We start from the raw sequence: 19,521 nt of genomic DNA, 5'->3' as shown, positions 1-19,521 counted from the left end.
GAGGGAAGGGAAAGTATATGGCTCGAGTGAAGGGATCTGGGTGTTCAAAGTGCTGAGCATAGTCAGTGGTCCACTTTAAGTGGGACTTGGGGTGAATAAAGATGAAAAGGGGTAAAAAGCAAACCTGGAGAAGTAAAGTGGAACTAGTCATGAAAGACTCACGTGCCATGCCGCAGCAGTTTCAATTTATTTGATAATTAGTGGAAACTTGGGAATAGTTTTGAACAGCGACATGATGGTATTAGGGCCAGAGTGTTAGCCAGAGGAGAGAATTTATCCTAATACTGTCTGTAGCATATATTTATTTGAGACCTATTTATTTGTTCTTTGAAAAAGTGTGAGCATTTTGTAAAGTACAAATAGAGGTTTTTATTTTATTATTTTCATTATTTTTATTAGTTTATATTTTCACTGTCTCTATTCCTAATGCTGTACTCTGCTTCTTGTAACTATGTATATATGTGTGTGTGTGTGTGTGTGTGTGTGTGTGTGTGTGTGTGTGTGTGTATATATATATATATATATATAAATTGTAGTTGGGTTTCATTATTCTTCAGCTTCAGGTGTACGGTGCAGTGATCAGGCATCTACATCTTCCCTGAGGTGGTCTCCCTAATGGGACAAGTGTCCATCGGATACCCTACAAAATCTTTACAACATTTAAATAGAGGTTTTTAAATGTATATACTGACAACTTGCAAAATTGAATTACATTTAAATTAATGAAATTGTACATTCTCCATTTTAAAGTGTTTTGGCACATTTGTTTCTTTGTTGGTTTAATTTGAGGTATAGCATAAATATAGAAATGACATTGATAACTCTTCCCCCCTTTTAATGTAATGGCTGTTAAAGTCTGGTATGGATACACAAGTGAAAATGAACCACGTGGCTAAACAAGTTGCTCTTTTAGGATAGGTCTCACTCTTCCTGCTCATTCCGGTCTATCCTGAGTACCCAACCCTTGAGGGAATGGAAGGGGAAATGGACTTTTAAAACCATGGGAGCTGTGGGGTCCTGGGTAGAGCAGCAAAAGTAAGGGTTATGATTTAAATCAAGGAAGGTTAAGTGTGTGATGTGAGTGCTCCAGAGCTGCTCCCTCTCTCTCCTCGCCCCCCAGCAGATACTGTGCTTTCTCTTCTCTGCATTGGATGTATCTACGTAATCTTTGTGCACATTGTACTTCAGGTAGTACTTCTCCCCAGGTGGAGTGCTCTGCTTGGGGCCTGGCGTAGAGAATGTTCTTGGTAAATGTGACTTTTGCAACTGACTTTTTGCTTGAGGATTCAAAACCACAGAAGCTACTTAAGGAGGAAGCTAGGAAACCCCTCCATTCACCTTTCTCTTTGGTTTAGACCATTCTCATCCTACTCTCCTATTAAGGAACTAAGAATAAAACCTGAACCCTCATACAATAAGAGTAGGTTTCTGATCATTGAAAATAACCTGCTTAGCTGCATGACTAGAGGATGTGTCATTAACTCATTTCTCCATTGCAGGGGACTTGTATGGCGCTATTGGCTCTCCTGTACGGTTAGCAAGGACTGTGGTGGTTGGCAAACGACAAGACATGGTCCAGAGGCTGCTTTATTTTCTTACTTATTTCATCAGATGCTCTGAACTTCAAGAAACCCATCTTTTAGAAAACGGAGAAGATGAAGCCATCGTTATGCCAGGCACAGTAATTACTACCACATTAGAGAAAGGTGAAATAGAAGAATCTGAGTATGTGCTTATCACAGTGCATAGAAACAAAAGCAGTCTGCTCTTTAAAGAGTCAGAAGAAACAAGGACTCCTAATTGTAACTGTAAATATTGCAGTCGTCCACTCCTTGAGCAAAATACAGAGAATGTGTTGCGACAAGAGAGCGAAGATATTCAAAACAGCTCTAAGGAGCGGCTAGAAATTTCAGATGAGTGCCCAATGACTTCTTCTGACTGCCAAGAAGAAAATGCTGTTGATGTTAAACAGTACAGAGATAAATTAAGAACTTGCCTTGACACCAAGTTAGAGACCGTTGTTTGTGCAGGATCTGCTCCAGCAGACACATGTGAATTGTCAAAGTCAGGCATGGAGCCAGCAGAAGAAACATGGCAGCGTGAGGAATTGCTCGATTCGGGTAGTCACACAGGCAAAGTGTTGAGATCCACGGGAATTGTTGTGGAAAAAAAACCTCCAGATAAGCTTGTGACTGCTGCATTTTCTTGTGAGACAGCCCAGGCAAAGGTTACCTTCTTGATTGGGGATTCTATGTCACCTGACTCAGATACTGAACTCCGAAGTCAGGCTGTGGTGGATCAGATTACCAGGCATCACACCAAACCACTGAAAGAAGAAAGAGGGGCTATTGATCAGCATCAAGAAACTAAACAGACAACTAAGGACCAATCTGGAGAGTCTGATACAGTGAACATGGTGTCTGGAGAGCCCTGTGAACTTCCCTGTTGGAATCACTCAGACCCAGAAAGCATGAGCTTATTTGATGAATATTTTAATGATGATTCAATTGAAACCAGGACTATTGATGATATTCCAGTAAAAACAAGTACAGACAGTAAAGAACACTGCTGTATGTTAGAATTTTCAAAAAGATTGTGTACAAAAAATAGCAAACAGGACATTGAATTTTGTAAATGTGTAGAAACAGTTCACAAAGATTCATGTAAAACCTGCTATCCTCAGCAGGACCAAAGAGATACACTGTCCATTCTTGTCCCCCATGGGGATAAAGACAGTTCAGAGAAAAAAATTGCTGTAGGAACTGAATGGGACATTCCAAGAAATGAAAGTTCAGATAGTGCTCTTGGGGATAGTGAAAGTGAAGATACAGGTCATGATTTGACTAGACAAGTAAGCACTTATTACGGAGGAGAGCAAGGAGATTGGGCAGAAGAAGATGAGATACCTTTCCCTGGGTAAGTAGGAAGTTTCAACCTATAACAGGCCTTACGTAAATATGTACCATTCTTTTATTTAGCTGATCTCTGAAGGTTGGTAGGAGCTAATATAAAAGAAGAGATCATTATCCTGGACAGATTCTCTTTTATTATCATGTGCTGATACTTATAGGAAGGATTAATGGCTAAGCTCTGTAGATAACACAGAAGGCAGTAGAGAAAAGGTATGTTGGTATGTACCCTGTTTCCCCAAAAGTAAGATCTTATTTTCCTTGAAAATAAGACCCGGTCTCATATTAATTTTTGCACCAAAGGACGCTTTAGAGCTGATTGTCGGGTTAGGTCTTATTTTCGGGGAAACACGGTAGGAGATTTCTTACTCCTTAGGAATTTTCAAGCCATTTAGGAGTGAATTATGCCCCCAAAAGGACCTATGCTGAGCCTGGCAACTAGGGAGAGATAATCACTGAGAAGGTAGGAAATGGCTGTTACAAATCAATTTCGCCAAGATTAAGAGGAAAACAGGGACTGTACGTTCTGGGTCAAGTATACACGAAAAATCTTACTTGAGAAATGTTAGAAACCAAGCTTTGGGTTTGTGAGATATTTAACTACTTTGTTTTGGATGTGGTCTTCGTAATTGGATTGTATTAAGACTGTGTTACATACACAATGGACAGTATTCTCAAGTCTATTATGAAAAAGTTATGCTCTTAAAGTCTATTATGAAAGAGATATGCTCACCTCCTTACGTAATTGTTCACCAGACCCTCTTCTCTAGATAGGAGGGAGTATTTTGTGGTCTGATTGAGCACTTAAGCCAGTTTTTATTTAAGAATGATTGTAATCTGAGTATATTTTGTAGAAAATGATGGCATTTAATATGGACTAGTAGAGTACAAAATTCTTTCTATTGGTACAATATGTTTATTACTAATTAGGTACGCCTTCTTTTGGGACCTTTCTTCTAGGTCAAAGTTAATTGAAGTGAGTGCTGTTCAGCCCAACATTGCCAATTTTGGGAGGTCCTTGTTGGGTGGATACTGCTCGTCTTATGTTCCTGACTTTGTTCTTCAAGGAATTGGGAGTGATGAGAGGCTCCGTCAGTGTCTGGTGTCAGATTTGTCTCACGCTGTGCAGGTGAGTGACCTTCACTGCTCTTGAATTTATTTAGAATGAACTCTGTTAACCAGTAGAACCCAGAACACTTCATTGTGTAACCCAATCATTTTTCTCTGAATCAATTACTTTATATAATACCTGCGTGTTTGTACCTGTCACCATGAAAGCAAGTAGAGAGTTCCAGAAATCTGTCCAAATGGAAATCTAAAATAAGGAAAGTACTGTATGTATTTATAGACGTCCCTCACTAGATTATTTATAATATCAATAAAATTGCAAAGGCCTAAATGTGAATGGAATTATTTTTTTAATTTTATTTTCAGATTATTCATTCCTAGTCTGTAGAAGTACAATTGGTTTATTGATCTTGTATCCTGACACCTTGCTGAATTCTTTTATTAGTTGTAGTTTTTTGTGTGGATTCTTTAGGATTTTTTACATGCAGGCTCATGCCATCAACGAATAGTTTAACATCTTCCTTTTCAGTCTGGACGCCTTTTGTTTCTTTTTCTTTCCTGGTTGTACAGGCTGGAACCTCAGTACAGTGTTCCATAGAAGTGCTGAGAGTGAACACCCTTGTCTTGCTCCTGATCTCAGAGAGAAAACATTGAGTCTTTCATTATTTAGTATGATGTTAGCTGTAGGATTCTTACAGATGCCCTTTCTCAGGTGGACAGGGTTCCCTTCTCTTCCAGTTTTTTGAGTTTTGTTTGTCTCACCCCCTTCTCCCTTTTACTCCCCCGCCACCTTTAAATCTTGAATGGGTGTGAGATTTTGTCAAATACTATTTCATTGTCTATTGAAACGATCATGTATTTCTTCTTTAAACAGTTAATGTGATAGATTACATAGATTGATTTTTAGACCAACCCTTTGTATTCCAGGGGCGACGGTCTCTCTTGGTCATGGTATATACTACATTTTATATGCTGGATTTGATTTACTAATATTTTCTTGTAGATTTTTGGAGTCTATATTCATGAGAGGTATTATTAGTCTGTAGTTTTCTTGTGATGTCTTCGTCTAGCTGTAGTATCAGAATAATACTGGCCTGATAGAATGAGTTGAGAAGTATTCCCTCCTCTGTCTCTCAGGATATTCTGGAATGTTGGTATTATTTTTTCTCCAAATGTTTGATAGAATTCACCAGTGAAGCCATCTGGGTCTAGGCTTTTTTTAATGAGAATATTTTAAATTGCTAATTCAATTTCTTCTTACAGATCTATTCTGATTTTCATTTTCTTCCTGAGTGTATGACGTAAACTGTATGACTCTTTTCCTGCTTCAGCAGCAGAGTTGAGTCATTGAGACAGTGATCTTGTAGCCCCTAAAGCCAAAAATGTTTTCTCTGGCTGTTTACCGAAAAAGTTTGCTGATTCCTATTCTAGCTGAAGGTTTGTCAATTTTGTTCATCTTTTTAAGGAAACAACTTTTCTTTTCGTTGATTTTTCTCTATTATCTGTCTTGTATTTCATTGTTTTCTATCCTAATTTTATTATTTCTTTTCTTCTGCTTGCTTTCAGTGTAGTTTGCTCTTTTTATAGTTTCTTAAGATGGCATCTTAGGTTATTTATTTGAAATATATTTTTCTTTTCTAATATAGGCATTTAAAGCTCTGAATTTTCCTCTAAGCTCCGTTTTTACTGAGTCTCATACATTTTGTTTTCATTTTCATTTACTTCAAAGTATTTTCTAACTTCTCTTGCCATTTCCTTGACCCAAGGGTTATTTAGCAGTGTGATATTTAATTTCTAAATATTTGTAGAATTCTTAAATGTCCTTTTATTGTTGATTTCTAAATTAGTTCCATTGTGATTAGACAACACACTTTATCTGATTTCAGTCCTTTTAAATTTATTGAGACTTTTTATGGCCCAGCATATGTTCTGTCCTAGAGACTGTTCCGTGTGCGCTTGAAAAAACGTAGCTGGCTGCTGTAGGGCAGAGTGTTCTATAGATGCCAGGTCCTTGCTGATTTTCTATCTAGTTGTTCCTTCAGTTACTGAGGTAGAATATTGAAGTCTCCAGCTGTTACTGAATTTTCTGTTTCTCCCTTCAATTCTCTGTGTCACTTTAATAATTTTTTTGTTTTAACAAAACTCCCCCATACACCCCGTCCCCCCCCAAAAAAAAACACACCAGAAAAACAAAACGTTAAAAAGGAAATGGAGAAATCCAACTAGGAAATCATGGGTGAGAAAATACGGCTCAGTGAGCAACCTGTCGCTTAATTGTTAGCCCAGAAAGTTTAAACCCTCTGTCTGTAGAAAAGTACCTAAAGTTGTAAATTTTGGTGTTTTATTGTATAGTAGGGAAATTATGGCAAATCCAGACAAAAACAAAGCTTATAAGGATAACTTATTAAACTCATGTTCTTTATATTTAAAAGCTATTTTGTTGAACCTTTTAATGTGAATCAAATATTTACTGACATACTGTGTTCTAAACATAGTGCTAGTTTTCCAAAGGATATATATGTGTAGATGAAAAATAAATAGTTTCTGACCTCAAGTTATTTACTTAGTAATGGAGAAAATAAGGCAAGTATGTAAGTGTAGTACAACGCCTAAAAACATAAATACGTGAGGAAGATAATAATAGGTAATTTAATGCTTCATAGGAAGGAATTTACATCGGCCAACGGTATTTGTCCTTCAGGCTGAAGGAACCATATCTGTTTTTTTTCACTTCTGTCCTCCCAGTGCCGAACGTAGTGCTCAGTATTTCTTGAATTACTTGGTTAGGAAATCCCGTGTGGGTCCCTCTAATGCTTTCTGTGCCCTCTTGTCCTTCTTTACGTCTGATCTTAGTCATTTAGTCTTTTTTCTTCATCTGTACCCATTACCACATACAGTGTTCCTTGGTGTTCTCTGAAAGCCTGGCATTGGAGGGGGTTACTGTCTCCTATTGAAGACAAAGCATTTTGGTGTGAAGGGTTTCCACCTGCTAATTATTGGAGGAGGAGTAATAACAATAAGCACTTAGTATTTTTTGTGGCCTTACTATGTCACTTAAATGTAATGCCTCACTTAATCTTATGATAATCCTTTGAGGTACTCATTATTATCACTCCTATATTTCAGGTATAGCATGGAGAGGTTTTTAAGTTACATGGATAGGGAATGGCAGAGCTAGAAATCAGTCCTTATCTGCCTGTTCTTAAGCTCCTGTGCCATGCTGTCTCTGAAACAGATGGACGAAGGTTAATACAGACACAAATAGTAAAACTGGCATTGCAAAATTTGAGAGACTTATATTAGTGGTCCCAGTTCTGCTCTTGGAGTTCTATTGCTATGGTAAGGAGGATGAGTTTTTTTGTCTTCTGCCCTCTGTTGTAGTAACTGGGTTTCTAAAAGTCTTTCCCTCTCATATTTTTATTTATAAGAAGATATTTATTATCAAAGCAGTATTACAGAAAATTTTGAAACAATGAAAAGTAAAATAACCAACCTTAATCTCAGCACTAACAGGTTGTTGAATTTCTCATTTTTTCAGTCATTTTTTCTTATTCATGTATGTTTATTTTTAGTGGTTTTAGTTATTGCATACTTAAAAATTTATCATCATTATATTAACCTGAGAACTATTTTAATGTGCATACATGGAAAAAAGCATGGAGGAACCTTTTAAGACACAAGTAATGAGGATAGTACTTTTTAAAAAAGATACCATCTTATTCTTCTGAACTATATTAATGGAGTGTCTTTTGTTTTTTTCTCAAGTTTCTGAGAAAGTGTCATTGTTCTTACTACCAAATCAATATGTGTTTACTTTATAAAATGTTAAAATGTGTCAAAAGCTAAAAACGGATTTTTCTAAGTCTACATTCAGTGGCAGCCATTCTTAATATAAAAATTTCTTCCAGTCATTATGCAGTATGTGGCATTTCACAAAGCCCAGGCTCGGCCTCTTACTACCTATGTGTCCTAAGACAAGATATTTAATCTAATACAGCCTCAGTTTCTTTGCCGATAATGAAGGCGATACTGTTTATATTCCAGACTTTTACTGTGTGGTGTTCTATATATATTAGGCACTCTGTGCCTTGTATCTTTTTGTCATCATTACTATTGTCTATGTATGTATGTGTATGTGTGTTTATACACACCATACACGTATATAAAATTGAGGCCTTATATATAGTATATAGTAATATATGCATATACATTTTTATATATACTATATACAGAGGGTATATAATATATATATATAGAGAGAGAGAGAGGATGTCAAAAAAATGTGTACACATTTTAGGAAAGGAAAAACTATTAAAATTATGATACACAATATATACTGATAACAAAAGATGAATACAAGTCATGTTTGACTTCTGCAATTACAAGAGGTGCTCAAAGTGGTTACCATCAGCGTTCAGACACTTCTGACTACAGCGAATTACTGTTTGAGCAATGTTGACCAAAGTGTCCACTTGTATATATATTTTTTTGGCTCCCCAGAATATAGTTTTGATAAGTTTTCTTTACAAACTTTGTTTTTATCTATATTTACTATAATTTCCCTACTATGTCATTACAACACTAAAATTTAATTTTTATATATAAACATATATATATATATATTTAAATTTATTGGGAGTGACAATCGTTAGTAAAATTACATAGATTTCAGGTGTACAATTCTGTATTACATCATCTATAAATCCCATTGTGTGTTCACCATCCAGAGTCAGTTCTCCTTCCATCACCATATATTTGATCCCCCTTACCCTCATCTCCCACCCCCCACCTCCCTTACCCTCTGGTAACCACTAAACTATTGTCTGTGTCTATGAGTTTCTGTTTCTCATTTGTTTGTCTTGTTCTTTTGTTGTTTTTGGTTTATATACCACATATCAGTGAAATCACATGGTTCTCTGCTTTTTCTGTCTGACTTATTTCGCTCAGCATTACACTCTCAAGATCCATCCATGTTGTCACAAATGTTCCTATATCATCTTTTCTTACCTCCGAATAGTATTCCATTGTGTATATATACCACAACTTCTTTATCCATTCATCTATCGAAGGACATTTTGGTTGTTTCCATGTCTTGGCCACCGTAAACAAAGCTGCAATGAACATTGGAGCACACGTGTCTTTATGTATAAATGTTTTCAGATTTTTTGGGTAGATACCCAGGAGAGGGATTGCTGGGTATGGCAATTCTATTTGTAATTTTTTGAGGAACCTCCACACTGCCTTCCATAACGGCTGCACCAGTCTGCATTCCCACCAACAGTGTATGAGCGTTCCTTTTTCTCCACAGCCTCTCCAACACTTGTTACTATTTGTCTTGTTGATGATAGCCATTCTGACTGGGGTGAGGTGATATCTCATTGTGGTTTTTATTTGCATTTCTCTGATGATTAGTGATGTTGAGCATTTTTTCATATGTCTATTTGCCATTTGTGTATCCTCCTTGGAGAAATGTCTCTTCAGAACCTCTGCCCATTTTTCACTTGGGTTGTTTGTTTTTTTGTTGTTGAGTTGCATGAGTTCCTTGTATATTCTGGATATTAGCCCCTTATCGGAGGCACTGTTTGCAAAAATCTTCTCCCATTCAGTTGGTGGCCTCTTTATTTTGTCGATGGATTCTTTTGCTGTGCAGAAGCTTTTAAGTTTCATATAGTCCCATTCGTTTATTTTAGCTTTTACTTCCATTGCCTTTGGAGTCAAATTCATAAAATGCTCTTTGACCCCAAGGTCCATAAGTTTAGTACCTATGTTTTCTTCTATGCAGTTTATCGTGTCAGGTCTTATGCTTAAGTCTTTGATCCATTTTGAATTAACTTTGGTACATGGTGACAAACAGCAGTCCAGTTTCATTCTTTTGCATGTGGCTATCCAATTCTCCCAGCACCATTTATTGAAGAGGCTGTCTTTCTTCCAATGTTTTTAGTTTCTTTGTCAAAAATTATCTGTCCATATTTATGTGGTTTTATTTCTGGGTTCTCAATTCTATTCCATTGGTCTATGTGTCTGTTTTTCTGCCAATACCATGCTGTTTTGATTATTGTAGCCCTGTAGTACAAGCCAAAGTCTGGAAGTGGGACACCTCCAGTGTTGTTCTTTTTTCTTAAGATCGCTTTGGCTGTTCGGGGTCTTTTGTGGTTCCAAACAAATCTGATGATTTTTTGTTCTATTTCTTTAAAATATGCCATTGGGATTTTGATGGGGATTGCATTGAATCTGTATATTGCTTTGGGTAATATGGCCATTTTAACTATGTTGATTCTTCCAATCCATGAGCACGGAATGTCTTTCCATTTCTTTGTGTCTTCTTCAATTTCTTTCAAAATGTCTTATAGTTTTCAGCATATAGGTCTTTCACATCCTTGGTTAAGTTTATTCCTAGGTATTTTATTCTTTTTGCTGCAATTGCAAAAGGAATTGTTTTTTGTATTTCTTTTTCTGAGATTTCATTGTTAGTATATAGGAAAGCAATGGACTTTTGTACGTTGATTTTGTAGCCAGCAACTTTACTGTATTTGTTGATTATTTCTAATAGCTTTTTGGTGGAGTCTTTAGGGTTTTCTATATATAGCATCATGTCATCTGCAAAGAGTGATAATTTAACTTCTTCATTCCCAATTTGGATGCCTTTTATTTCTTTCTCTTGCCTGATTGCTCTGGCAAGGACTTCCAACACTATGTTGAAAAGCAGAGGTGATAGGGGACAGCCCTGTCGTGTTCCTGAACGTAGAGCAAAGGGCTTCAGTTTTTCACCATTAATTATGAGATTAGCAGAGGGCTTGTCATATATGGCCTTTATTATGTTAAGGTATTTTCCTTCTATACCCATTTTATTAAGTGTTTTAATCATAAATGGATGTTGTATCTTGTCAAATGCTTTTTCTGCATCAATTGATATAATCATATGATTTTTGTCCTTTATTTTGTTTATGTGATGTATCACATTGATGGATTTGCGGATGTTGAACCATCCTTGTGCCCCGGGGATGAACCCCATTTGGTCGTGATGAATAATCTTTTAAATGCATTGTTGTATTCGATTTGCTAGAATTTTATTTAGGATTTTTGCATCGGTATTCATCAGAGATATTGGTCTGTAGTTTTCTTTTTTTGTGCTGTCCTTACCAGGTTTTGGTATCAGGGTAATGTTGGCCTCATTAAATGAGTTAGGGAGTATTGTCTCTTCTTCAATTTTTGGAAGAGTTTGAGCAGGATTGGTATTAGATCCTCTTTGAAGGTTTGGTAGAATTCACTAGTGAAGCCATCTGGTCCCAGACTTTTGCTTTTGGGAAGGTTTTGGATGACTGATTCAGTTTCATTACTGGTGATCAGTCTGTTTAGATTTTCCAGTTCTTCATGGTTCAGCCTTGGAAGGCTATATGTATGTTTCTAAGAACTTGTCCATTTCTTCTAGGTTGTTGAATTTGGTAGCATATAGTCCTTCATAGTATTCTTGGATGATCCTTTGTATTTCTGTGGCATCCGTGATAACTTCCTCTTTTTCGTTTCTGATTTTGTTAATTAGTGTCTTCTCTCTTTTTATCTTAGTGAGTCTAGCCAAGGGTTTGTCAATTTTTGTTAATTTTTTCAGAGAACCAGCTCTTTGTCATATTAATTTTTTCTATTGTCGTTTTGTTCTCTATTTCATTTAGTTCTGCTCTAATTTTTGTTATTTCCTTTCTTCTGCTGACCTTGGGTTTTACTTGTTCTTCTTTTTCGAGTTCTTTAAGGTGTAACATGAGGTTATTTATTTGGGAGTTTTCTTGTTTCTTGAGATAGGCCTGTAATGAGATAAATTTCCCTCTTAAAACTGCTTTCGCTGCATCCCAAAAATTTTGGTAGGATGTATTTTCATTGTCATTTGTTTCTATGTATCTTTTGATCTCTCTTCTAACTTCTTCTTTGACCCAGTCATTCTTTAAAAGTATGTTGTTTAATCTCCATGTATTTGTGTTTTTTTCCGCTTTCTTTTTGCAGTTGATATCCAATTTCAAAGCCTTGTGATCGGAGAATATGCAAGGTATGATTTCAATCTTCTTAAATTTGTTGAGACTGATTTTATGTCCCAATATATGGTCTATCCTTGAGAATGTTCCATGTACACTAGAAAAGAATGTATAGTCTGAAGTTTTAGGATGAAGTGCTCTATAAATGTCAATTATGTCCATTTCATCTAATGTGTCATTTAGGGCTGCTATTTCGTTATTTATTTTCTGTTTGGATGATCTATCCATAGCTGTCAATGATGTATTTAAGTCCCCTAGTATAATTGTGTTTTGGTCAATTTCTACCTTTAGTACTGTTAGTAGTTACTTGGTATATTTCGTTGCTCCCTGATTGGGGGCATAAATATTGATGACTGTTATGTCTTCTTGTTGTATAGTCCCCTTCACCATTATGAAATGTCCATCTTTGTCTCTTGTTATCTTTTTCACCTTGAAGTCTGTTTCATCTGATATCATTATGGCTACACCTGATTTTCTCTGGGTACCATTTGCTTGGAGTGTCAATTTCCACCCTTTCACTTTGAGTCTATGCTTGTCCTTGTAGCTGAGATGTGTCTCTTGGAGACAGCATATGGTTGGGTTTAGTATTTTGATCCAATCTGCTACTCTGTGCCTTTTTATTGGTGAGTTCAGTCCATTTACATTTAGGGTGATTATTGATATGTGAGGATTTCCTGTCATTCTATCTTTAGTTTTCTGGTAAGGCTGTGTCTCCATTGTTTCTTTGCCTTTTGTTGTTGTCTATTATTTCTGTGTGGTGGTATTCTATGATGTTTCCTCTGTTTCTTCTTTTATTTCAGTATATATTTCAGTTCTGGATTTTTTTGAGTGGTTACCCTTAAGTTTATGTAAAAGAAAGTTTGATATTTAGAGTATTCCATTTTCTTCAGCACGCTTACTTTCTCCATTCCCATATTCGGTTCAGGCCTTTACTCTCCCCTTTTTATGTTTTGGTTGCCACCAAATTGTCCCTGTTGTTGATGGTGGTCGAATAGCCTTCTTTAGTATTTCTTGTAGTGCAGGTCGTGTATTAGAAAATATCCTCAGCTTCTGTATGTCTGGAAAGGTCTTTATTCCTCCTTCATATCTAAAGGATATCTTTGCTGGATATATTATTCTTGGCTCATGATTTCTCTCTTTCAATAGTTTGAATATTTGGTTCCACTCCCTCCTGGCTTGTAGAGTTTCTGCTGAAAAATCTGATGATAATCTAATGGGCTTTCCTTTGTAAGTTACCGCCTTCTTTTCCCTGGCTGCCTTGAGGATTCTTTCTTTGTCGTTGATTTTAGACAGCTTCAATACAATGTGCCTTGGAGAAGGCCTGTTGGGATTGAGGTAACTAGGTGTTCTATTTGCTTCTTGGATTCGAGGGTCCAGTTCTGTCCACAAATTTGGGAAGTTCTCATCGACAATTTGTTTGAATATATTCTCTGTTCCCTTCTCTCTTTCTTCTCCTTCTGGTATGCCCATTATTCTTATATTGCTCTTTCTGATGGAGTCAGAAAGTTCTTGTAGAGTTCTTTCATTTCTTTTAAGTCTCAAGTCTCTCTCTTCTTCCATCTGTGTCATTTCCAGGTTTCTATCTTCGATATCACTGATTCTTTCCTCCATCTGGTCAACTCTACTACCTAAGCTGGTTATTTCATTCTTAATTTCTTCTATTGAGTTCTTAATCTCCAGAAATTCTATTTGGTTCTTTTTTAAAATTTCAATCTCTTTCGTAAAAGGCTCATGCTGTTTTTTGATTGTGTTTCTGAGTTCATTTAACTGCCTATCTGTGTTTTCTTGCATCTCGTTGAGTTTTTTCAGAACTGCAATCTTGAATTCTCTGTCATTTAAGTCACATATTTCTCTATCTTTAAGTGCCTTTTCTGGAGATTTTTCACTTTCTTTCTGAGCTATCTTGTTGCCTTGGTTATTCATGGCAATTACTGGTTTACTATTTCTCTTCCTAGACATCTACAGGAGTGACTTCTGCAACAGGTTGATAGGAAGCGGTCTTTCTTTGTTTTCCAGGACTTGTTGGTAGAATGTTTTATTTTTTCTCCGACTGCAGCTTATTTTTCTTCTCCCACACGGTAGTGCTATGTTTTCTCTGCACTGTTCCATCTTCTCACACAATGGGGGGATCCCCTGGGAGACGGGCTTCTCCTCTGTTAATAGTTCATCTAGGTCACAGGGCGCAGTGTCCGGTGGGTATGCGGAGAGCTTTTGATGTTCAAAGCTCTTCCAGCTCCAGATTCAGAGCCGTATGTCTCAGCAGTTCTGTTTACTTCTGCAGGGATCCGCCCTGATAGGTGGGGTCAGGGGCGGGGTGAGTTGTGAGAGGTGGCCCAGAGCAATGGCGGCGACCGCCACCAAAACTGGTTCTGCTTCCACAGCTCCCTCCCCTTTGCTGGAACTAGTTGGGTTGCGAATCTGTGTCTGCAGTCCACAGTTCTCAGAACAGCAAATATTCTGTTCTTTTGATCTGACACTGCTACTGTTTTGCTTCTAGCACCGGGCAGGTGGGGGCGGGGTGAGCTCTGGGAGGGTAGGGAGGGGGCGGCTAGTCTCAGTGCCTAAGGCTTCTGTTCTCTGCTCGGCAGTGAGGGCTTAAACCACCGTTTTCAGCCTTCTTCCCTCAGTCTTTGCTCCGAGGTCTCTGCCGTGAGCGTTGGGTTCAGCCGTCTTATATGCTGTCCCCTCAGCCTTGTGGGCCACAAGCGGAGCCCTAGCAGTTCGAGTTCTTCCCTCTCCCGCACTTGCGGTAGCTCCGGGATGCAGCGAGCTCGGTGCACTGAGCTAGGTCTGTGTCCTGTGCCCCCGCGGCTCCGTCTCCGCACTTCTCCCTTCCCTCCTCTCCTGCTCACTTGAATCTCCTACCTGTAGGTGATTTCAGTCGGTAGTGGGCCTCTTCATCTTGCATGTCTGCTGTGCAGGGAGTCCTTTGTGGAGTTTTTGTTGTTCGATTCATTGTAAATTGCAGGGGAGCTTTACAGAGGCTCACCTCACGCCGCCATTTTTCCTCACCTCCTCCAACATATATTTTTATATGTACTATACATATATATAAAACGTGTCTGTGTGTATATATGTACACTATATATGTATATATGGTATTTCTATATAACATTTTATTAGTTTAAGGTGTACAACATAATGATTTGATGTATTCATATATTGTAATATGATCACCACAATAAATTTAGTTATCCATCACCTCATATAGTTACAGATTGTTTTTTTTGTGATGTGAACTTTTAAGAGCTACTCTCTTAGCAACTTTTGAATATACAATACAGTATTGTTAAGTATAGTCTCCATGCTGTACATTACATCTGCAGAACTTATTTATCTCATAACTGGAAGTTTGTACCTTTTGACCACATTCACCCGTATCCCCTACCCCCATCCCACGTCTGTCAACCACAAATCTGTTCTCTGTGTCTATGAGTTTTTCTAATTCCACATATAAGAGATATTATATAGTATTTGTCTTTCTTTATTTGACTTATTTCACTTAGCATAATACCCTCAAGTTCATCCCTGTTGTTGCACATGGCAGGATTTCCTTTTTTTCTCACGGCTGAATAATATTTCATTGTGTGTGTGTGTGTGTGTGTGTGTGTGTGTGTGTGTGTGTGTAGATGTACATACATCCCAATCTTCTTTATCCATTCGTCTGTTGGTAGACATTTAGGTTGTTTTCATATCTTGACTATTGTGAATAATGCTTCAGTTAACATACAGATACCTTTTTGACATCCTGTTTTAATTTCCTTTGGCTGTGTACCCGGAAGTGGTATTGCTGGTTTGTCTGGTAGTTCTGTTTTTAATTTTTTCAGGAACCTCCATATTGTTTTCCGTAGTTGGCTGCACCAATTTACATTCCCACCAACAATTCACAAGGGTTCCCTTTTCTCCATTCCCTCTCCAACACTTGTTATCTCTTGTCTTTTTTATAATAACCATTCTAACAGGTGTGTTGTGGTTTGATTTTCATTTCCCTGATGATTAGTGACGTTGAGCATCTTTTCATGTGCATGTTGGCTATCTATATGTGTTCTTTGGAAAAATGCCTATTCAATTCTTTTATCCATTTTTTAATGAGATGTTTTTTTCTTTTGCTATTGAGTTGTATGAGTTTCTTACCTATTTTGGATATTAACCCCTTATCAGATATATGGTTTGCAAATATTTTCTTCCATTCTGTGGGTTGCCTTTTCTGCCGATGGTTTCGTTTGCTGTGCAGAAGCCTTTTAGTTTAGTTTGGTTTTGCCTTTGCTGTTGGTGACAAATTCAAGAAATCATTGCCAAGATGGATGTTAAAGGAGCTTACTCCCTGTGTTCTCTTCTAGGAGTTTCATCATTTCAGGTCTTATGTTCATATCTTTAATCTATTTTGAGTTGATTTTTTGTGTATGGTGTAAGATCTGAGTCCAGTTTCTTTCTTTTGTAGGTGGCTGTTTAATTTTCCCAAAACCATTTATTGAAGAGATTATCCTTTCTCCATTGTGTATTCTTGGCTCCTTTGTCATAAATTGAGCATATATACATAGGTTTATTTCTGCGTTCTTTATTCTCTCTTGCTCAACTTTTAAAAGAAGTTTTCTTCCTTTTACCATTATAAATAACACAGATATTGTTGCTATGTTTTATGAATTTTAGATTCTTTCTTTAAGCTAGATAACCCAGAAATGAAGTTACTGGCCAGTTTTTAAGGTTAGCGTTATTTTCATGTTGTTGATGCATGTTGCTTAATTTCTTCTCCAAAAGATTATGCCAGTTTGAACAGCAATTTGTATTGTCCCTGAGGCCTATTCCCTCTGCAACACTGGGGATCTCATTTTTGTTTTTTAGAAAGCTAATTAAAGAAAACTGGCTAGTTTTGAGGAAAATTCACTGGAGTTGACTTGGTACATTTTGAGTTTAAAAGTGCAATTTGCCAGGCCATGTTTCAGTACCTAGCAGGCACTGAAAAATTAGGTTTTGTAACAGAGATAAGGGAGTAAGTATTCACTAGTGAGGAGATCACTTGACGATTTGGGAATTTATGAGTATGATACTATTGTGATTTTTGAAATTCCTGAGAAAAAAAAATGCTGGTAAGAGTTTGGATGAATTTTTATTGTAAATGTTACGGAACTCAAGAGAAGAAGTTTTAAGAAAAATAAAGCTTTAGATTCACTATTTCTCTCTCACTTACATATACTTCCCATTTTGTGACTTGCAAGTATCTGAAGCTGGATAAAATTTAGTGAAGATTGTGGAGGAGACCACTATAAAGTCTCAGTTAAGAATATGCTGCCATTAGATGTAGGCTGTTTTTCCAGAAGTTGATGGTGAGAGTGAGATTGGTTAAGTTGAAACTTTATCAGATTAGAATATGGCATATGACAATTCATTGATTGAGAACAAGTAATTTTAAAATGAACGACTGGCACGATCCCTTCCTCCCCCCTATCCCCCCTCCCCGGTTTTTTTAACAACTCCTAAAGTGAGTTGATTTGAATTATTTCTGACCTCAAACTTGGAATTAAACCCTTTTCTCTTGGCAGACTACTGATTTGGGGCCATTTCCCTTTTTGTTTTCAAAAATTTGAAGAAAAACAAACAAACCATGGATTTTATAAATATTTTTGTTTGATAAACCTTCTAAAATATTAGCCACCTGCCTTTTGATTGAGGAGCTATAAAGTTACTTCCTATAATGGTTTGTAACCCTTTAAACAAGGTATAGTTCATAGCAGTTTCTCCATAATCTGTTTAGGCATTTCCTTGTGAGGATAATAGATGGATCCCCTTCATAATTCTCATCTCCTAAAGATGCCCAGTGCTTTTAGCAGTAGTATCTGCCTTTAACAGTTTGTTATTCTTCCACTTTGGATATTTGATCATGCCTCCTGTCTTATTTTTCTTTTATAAACATAGAGGTACTTACATTAAAATACATGTTCATTATTACCTTGTTTCTTAAAAATGTAAGATACACCGTTTCCAAAATTATATTTCAGTAATGAAGATGATGGATAGAAAAACGTTATAGCCTTCATAGGAACTGAATAAGAAATATTTGAGTACTATTTTATAAAAACAAATGTGAAGTTTAGAGTTCCATGGAAAGTCTTCACAATGTATCTTTTCAGGCTTTTTCTTTGCCATTATCTTCTTCCCACACTTCTCAATATCATTTTCCACAAATTTGGTTCACGTATCTATTTCTATCTCTGAGTCTTCTCATGATATTTCCTCTTACAGAATTATCCAAATTCCTTTTCTGTTTATCACCAGCAAAATCCTATCCATACTTCAGTGTCATAGCCCTGTGTCCCTTCCACAGTGAAATGCCCAGTCACACAGAACCGACTGTTGCCCTCTTCTGCTACACCAGCACTTGATTCCTATTTCATCTGTCTTCACATATGTCTTCTGACATATGTCTTTATGACATAACATATGTCTTTTTATAGCCTGGCATATTTATTTTTATCTCCCTCACAAGACCATGAGCTCCAATGTCTTCATTTCCTTAGCATCGAGTAAAAAGCTTTATTCAAAGTGGTTGTTCATTAACTGGGCAAAAGGATATCCTTTGAGGGTACCAAACACAGGTTTATCCAGGAGCAAACTTACATTCTTAGCTATGAAATTCCAATAACAGTAAAAGCTAGAAAGGAAAAAGTCCCATTGGGTTTAAGTATTTTAAATTATAGTTTTTAATCTCAGTCTTATTGCTGCTGATGTATATGGCCAGTGTTGAAAACCTCCTTACCTTTCCAAATACAGGAAGCTGCTGAAGTGTTGAGCATTGTAGGCCATCACCTCTTTCTGATAGTGGTGCTATGTATTGTCATTGTTGGTCTTTGTATGTAAACCTGGGAAAGCCCAGGGCACAGCCATGTGCCTGTGGTCCTTTTATCAGTATATGGGAGTTAAAAATATTTTTTCCTTTTGCATTAAATTTTCTAATTATAAAAGTGTCATTTAGGTAAATGCTTGTGATAGAAATTAAAACAATATAAAGATATACAAAGCAAAAAGAAGAAATCCTTCTTCAACTTCTTAATATTCCGTACTTCTTCACAGAGATCTTCATGATAAATAGGTGATTTGAGTATTTCCCTTCTTTTTTCTACACATTTTCATTTAGATATAGATCTGATTTTTAAAAAATGTAAATGGGTAGTGTGTGTGTGTGTGTGTGTGTGTGTGTATGTATGTGGTGACCTTTTTTCTCCATTTTCCATATTAGTGGATTTGTCTCCTTTGTAACTATTATGCGACTATAGCCGCACCCTGGATACACATCTGGGTAAAACAGAGAAACGTACTGCACACAGTCAGCAAAGTACTTCACATAATGAAGGACTAGCCCCCGAGGTGCTCAAGCAGTTTAATGCCTGACAGGCTGGGTTAGTTAGTACAGAACCTCACCATTGACTTGTTCATGTGAGTTTCTATCCTATCTATTTTTAAAAATTTTAGCTCTTTCAAGATAAAATACATTTTTTTCAATTTCCTGGCACCATAGTTAGCACTCA

The 19,521-nt window shown here is 36.9% G+C and overlaps 1 protein-coding gene across 2 annotated transcripts in view; it reads left to right on the top strand.

Annotated features, from left to right (window-relative positions):
* Positions 1-19,521, top strand: part of FNIP1 (folliculin interacting protein 1) — a 117,106-nt gene that overhangs the window by 88,181 nt on the left and 9,404 nt on the right. For both annotated transcript variants that reach the window (XM_019756042.2, XM_019756043.2), the window contains 2 exons: positions 1,500-2,916; positions 3,870-4,038. In XM_019756042.2, coding sequence (XP_019611601.1) covers positions 1,500-2,916; positions 3,870-4,038 — 1,586 coding nt within the window. The remainder of the gene's footprint in view (positions 1-1,499; positions 2,917-3,869; positions 4,039-19,521) is intronic.

Source organism: Rhinolophus sinicus, linkage group LG10, assembly GCF_036562045.2.
Source record: "Rhinolophus sinicus isolate RSC01 linkage group LG10, ASM3656204v1, whole genome shotgun sequence".
Taxonomy (NCBI): Eukaryota; Metazoa; Chordata; class Mammalia; order Chiroptera; family Rhinolophidae; genus Rhinolophus; species Rhinolophus sinicus.
Note: the sequence above shows the minus strand (reverse complement) of the source record. Positions and strands in the feature narration are given on the sequence as shown.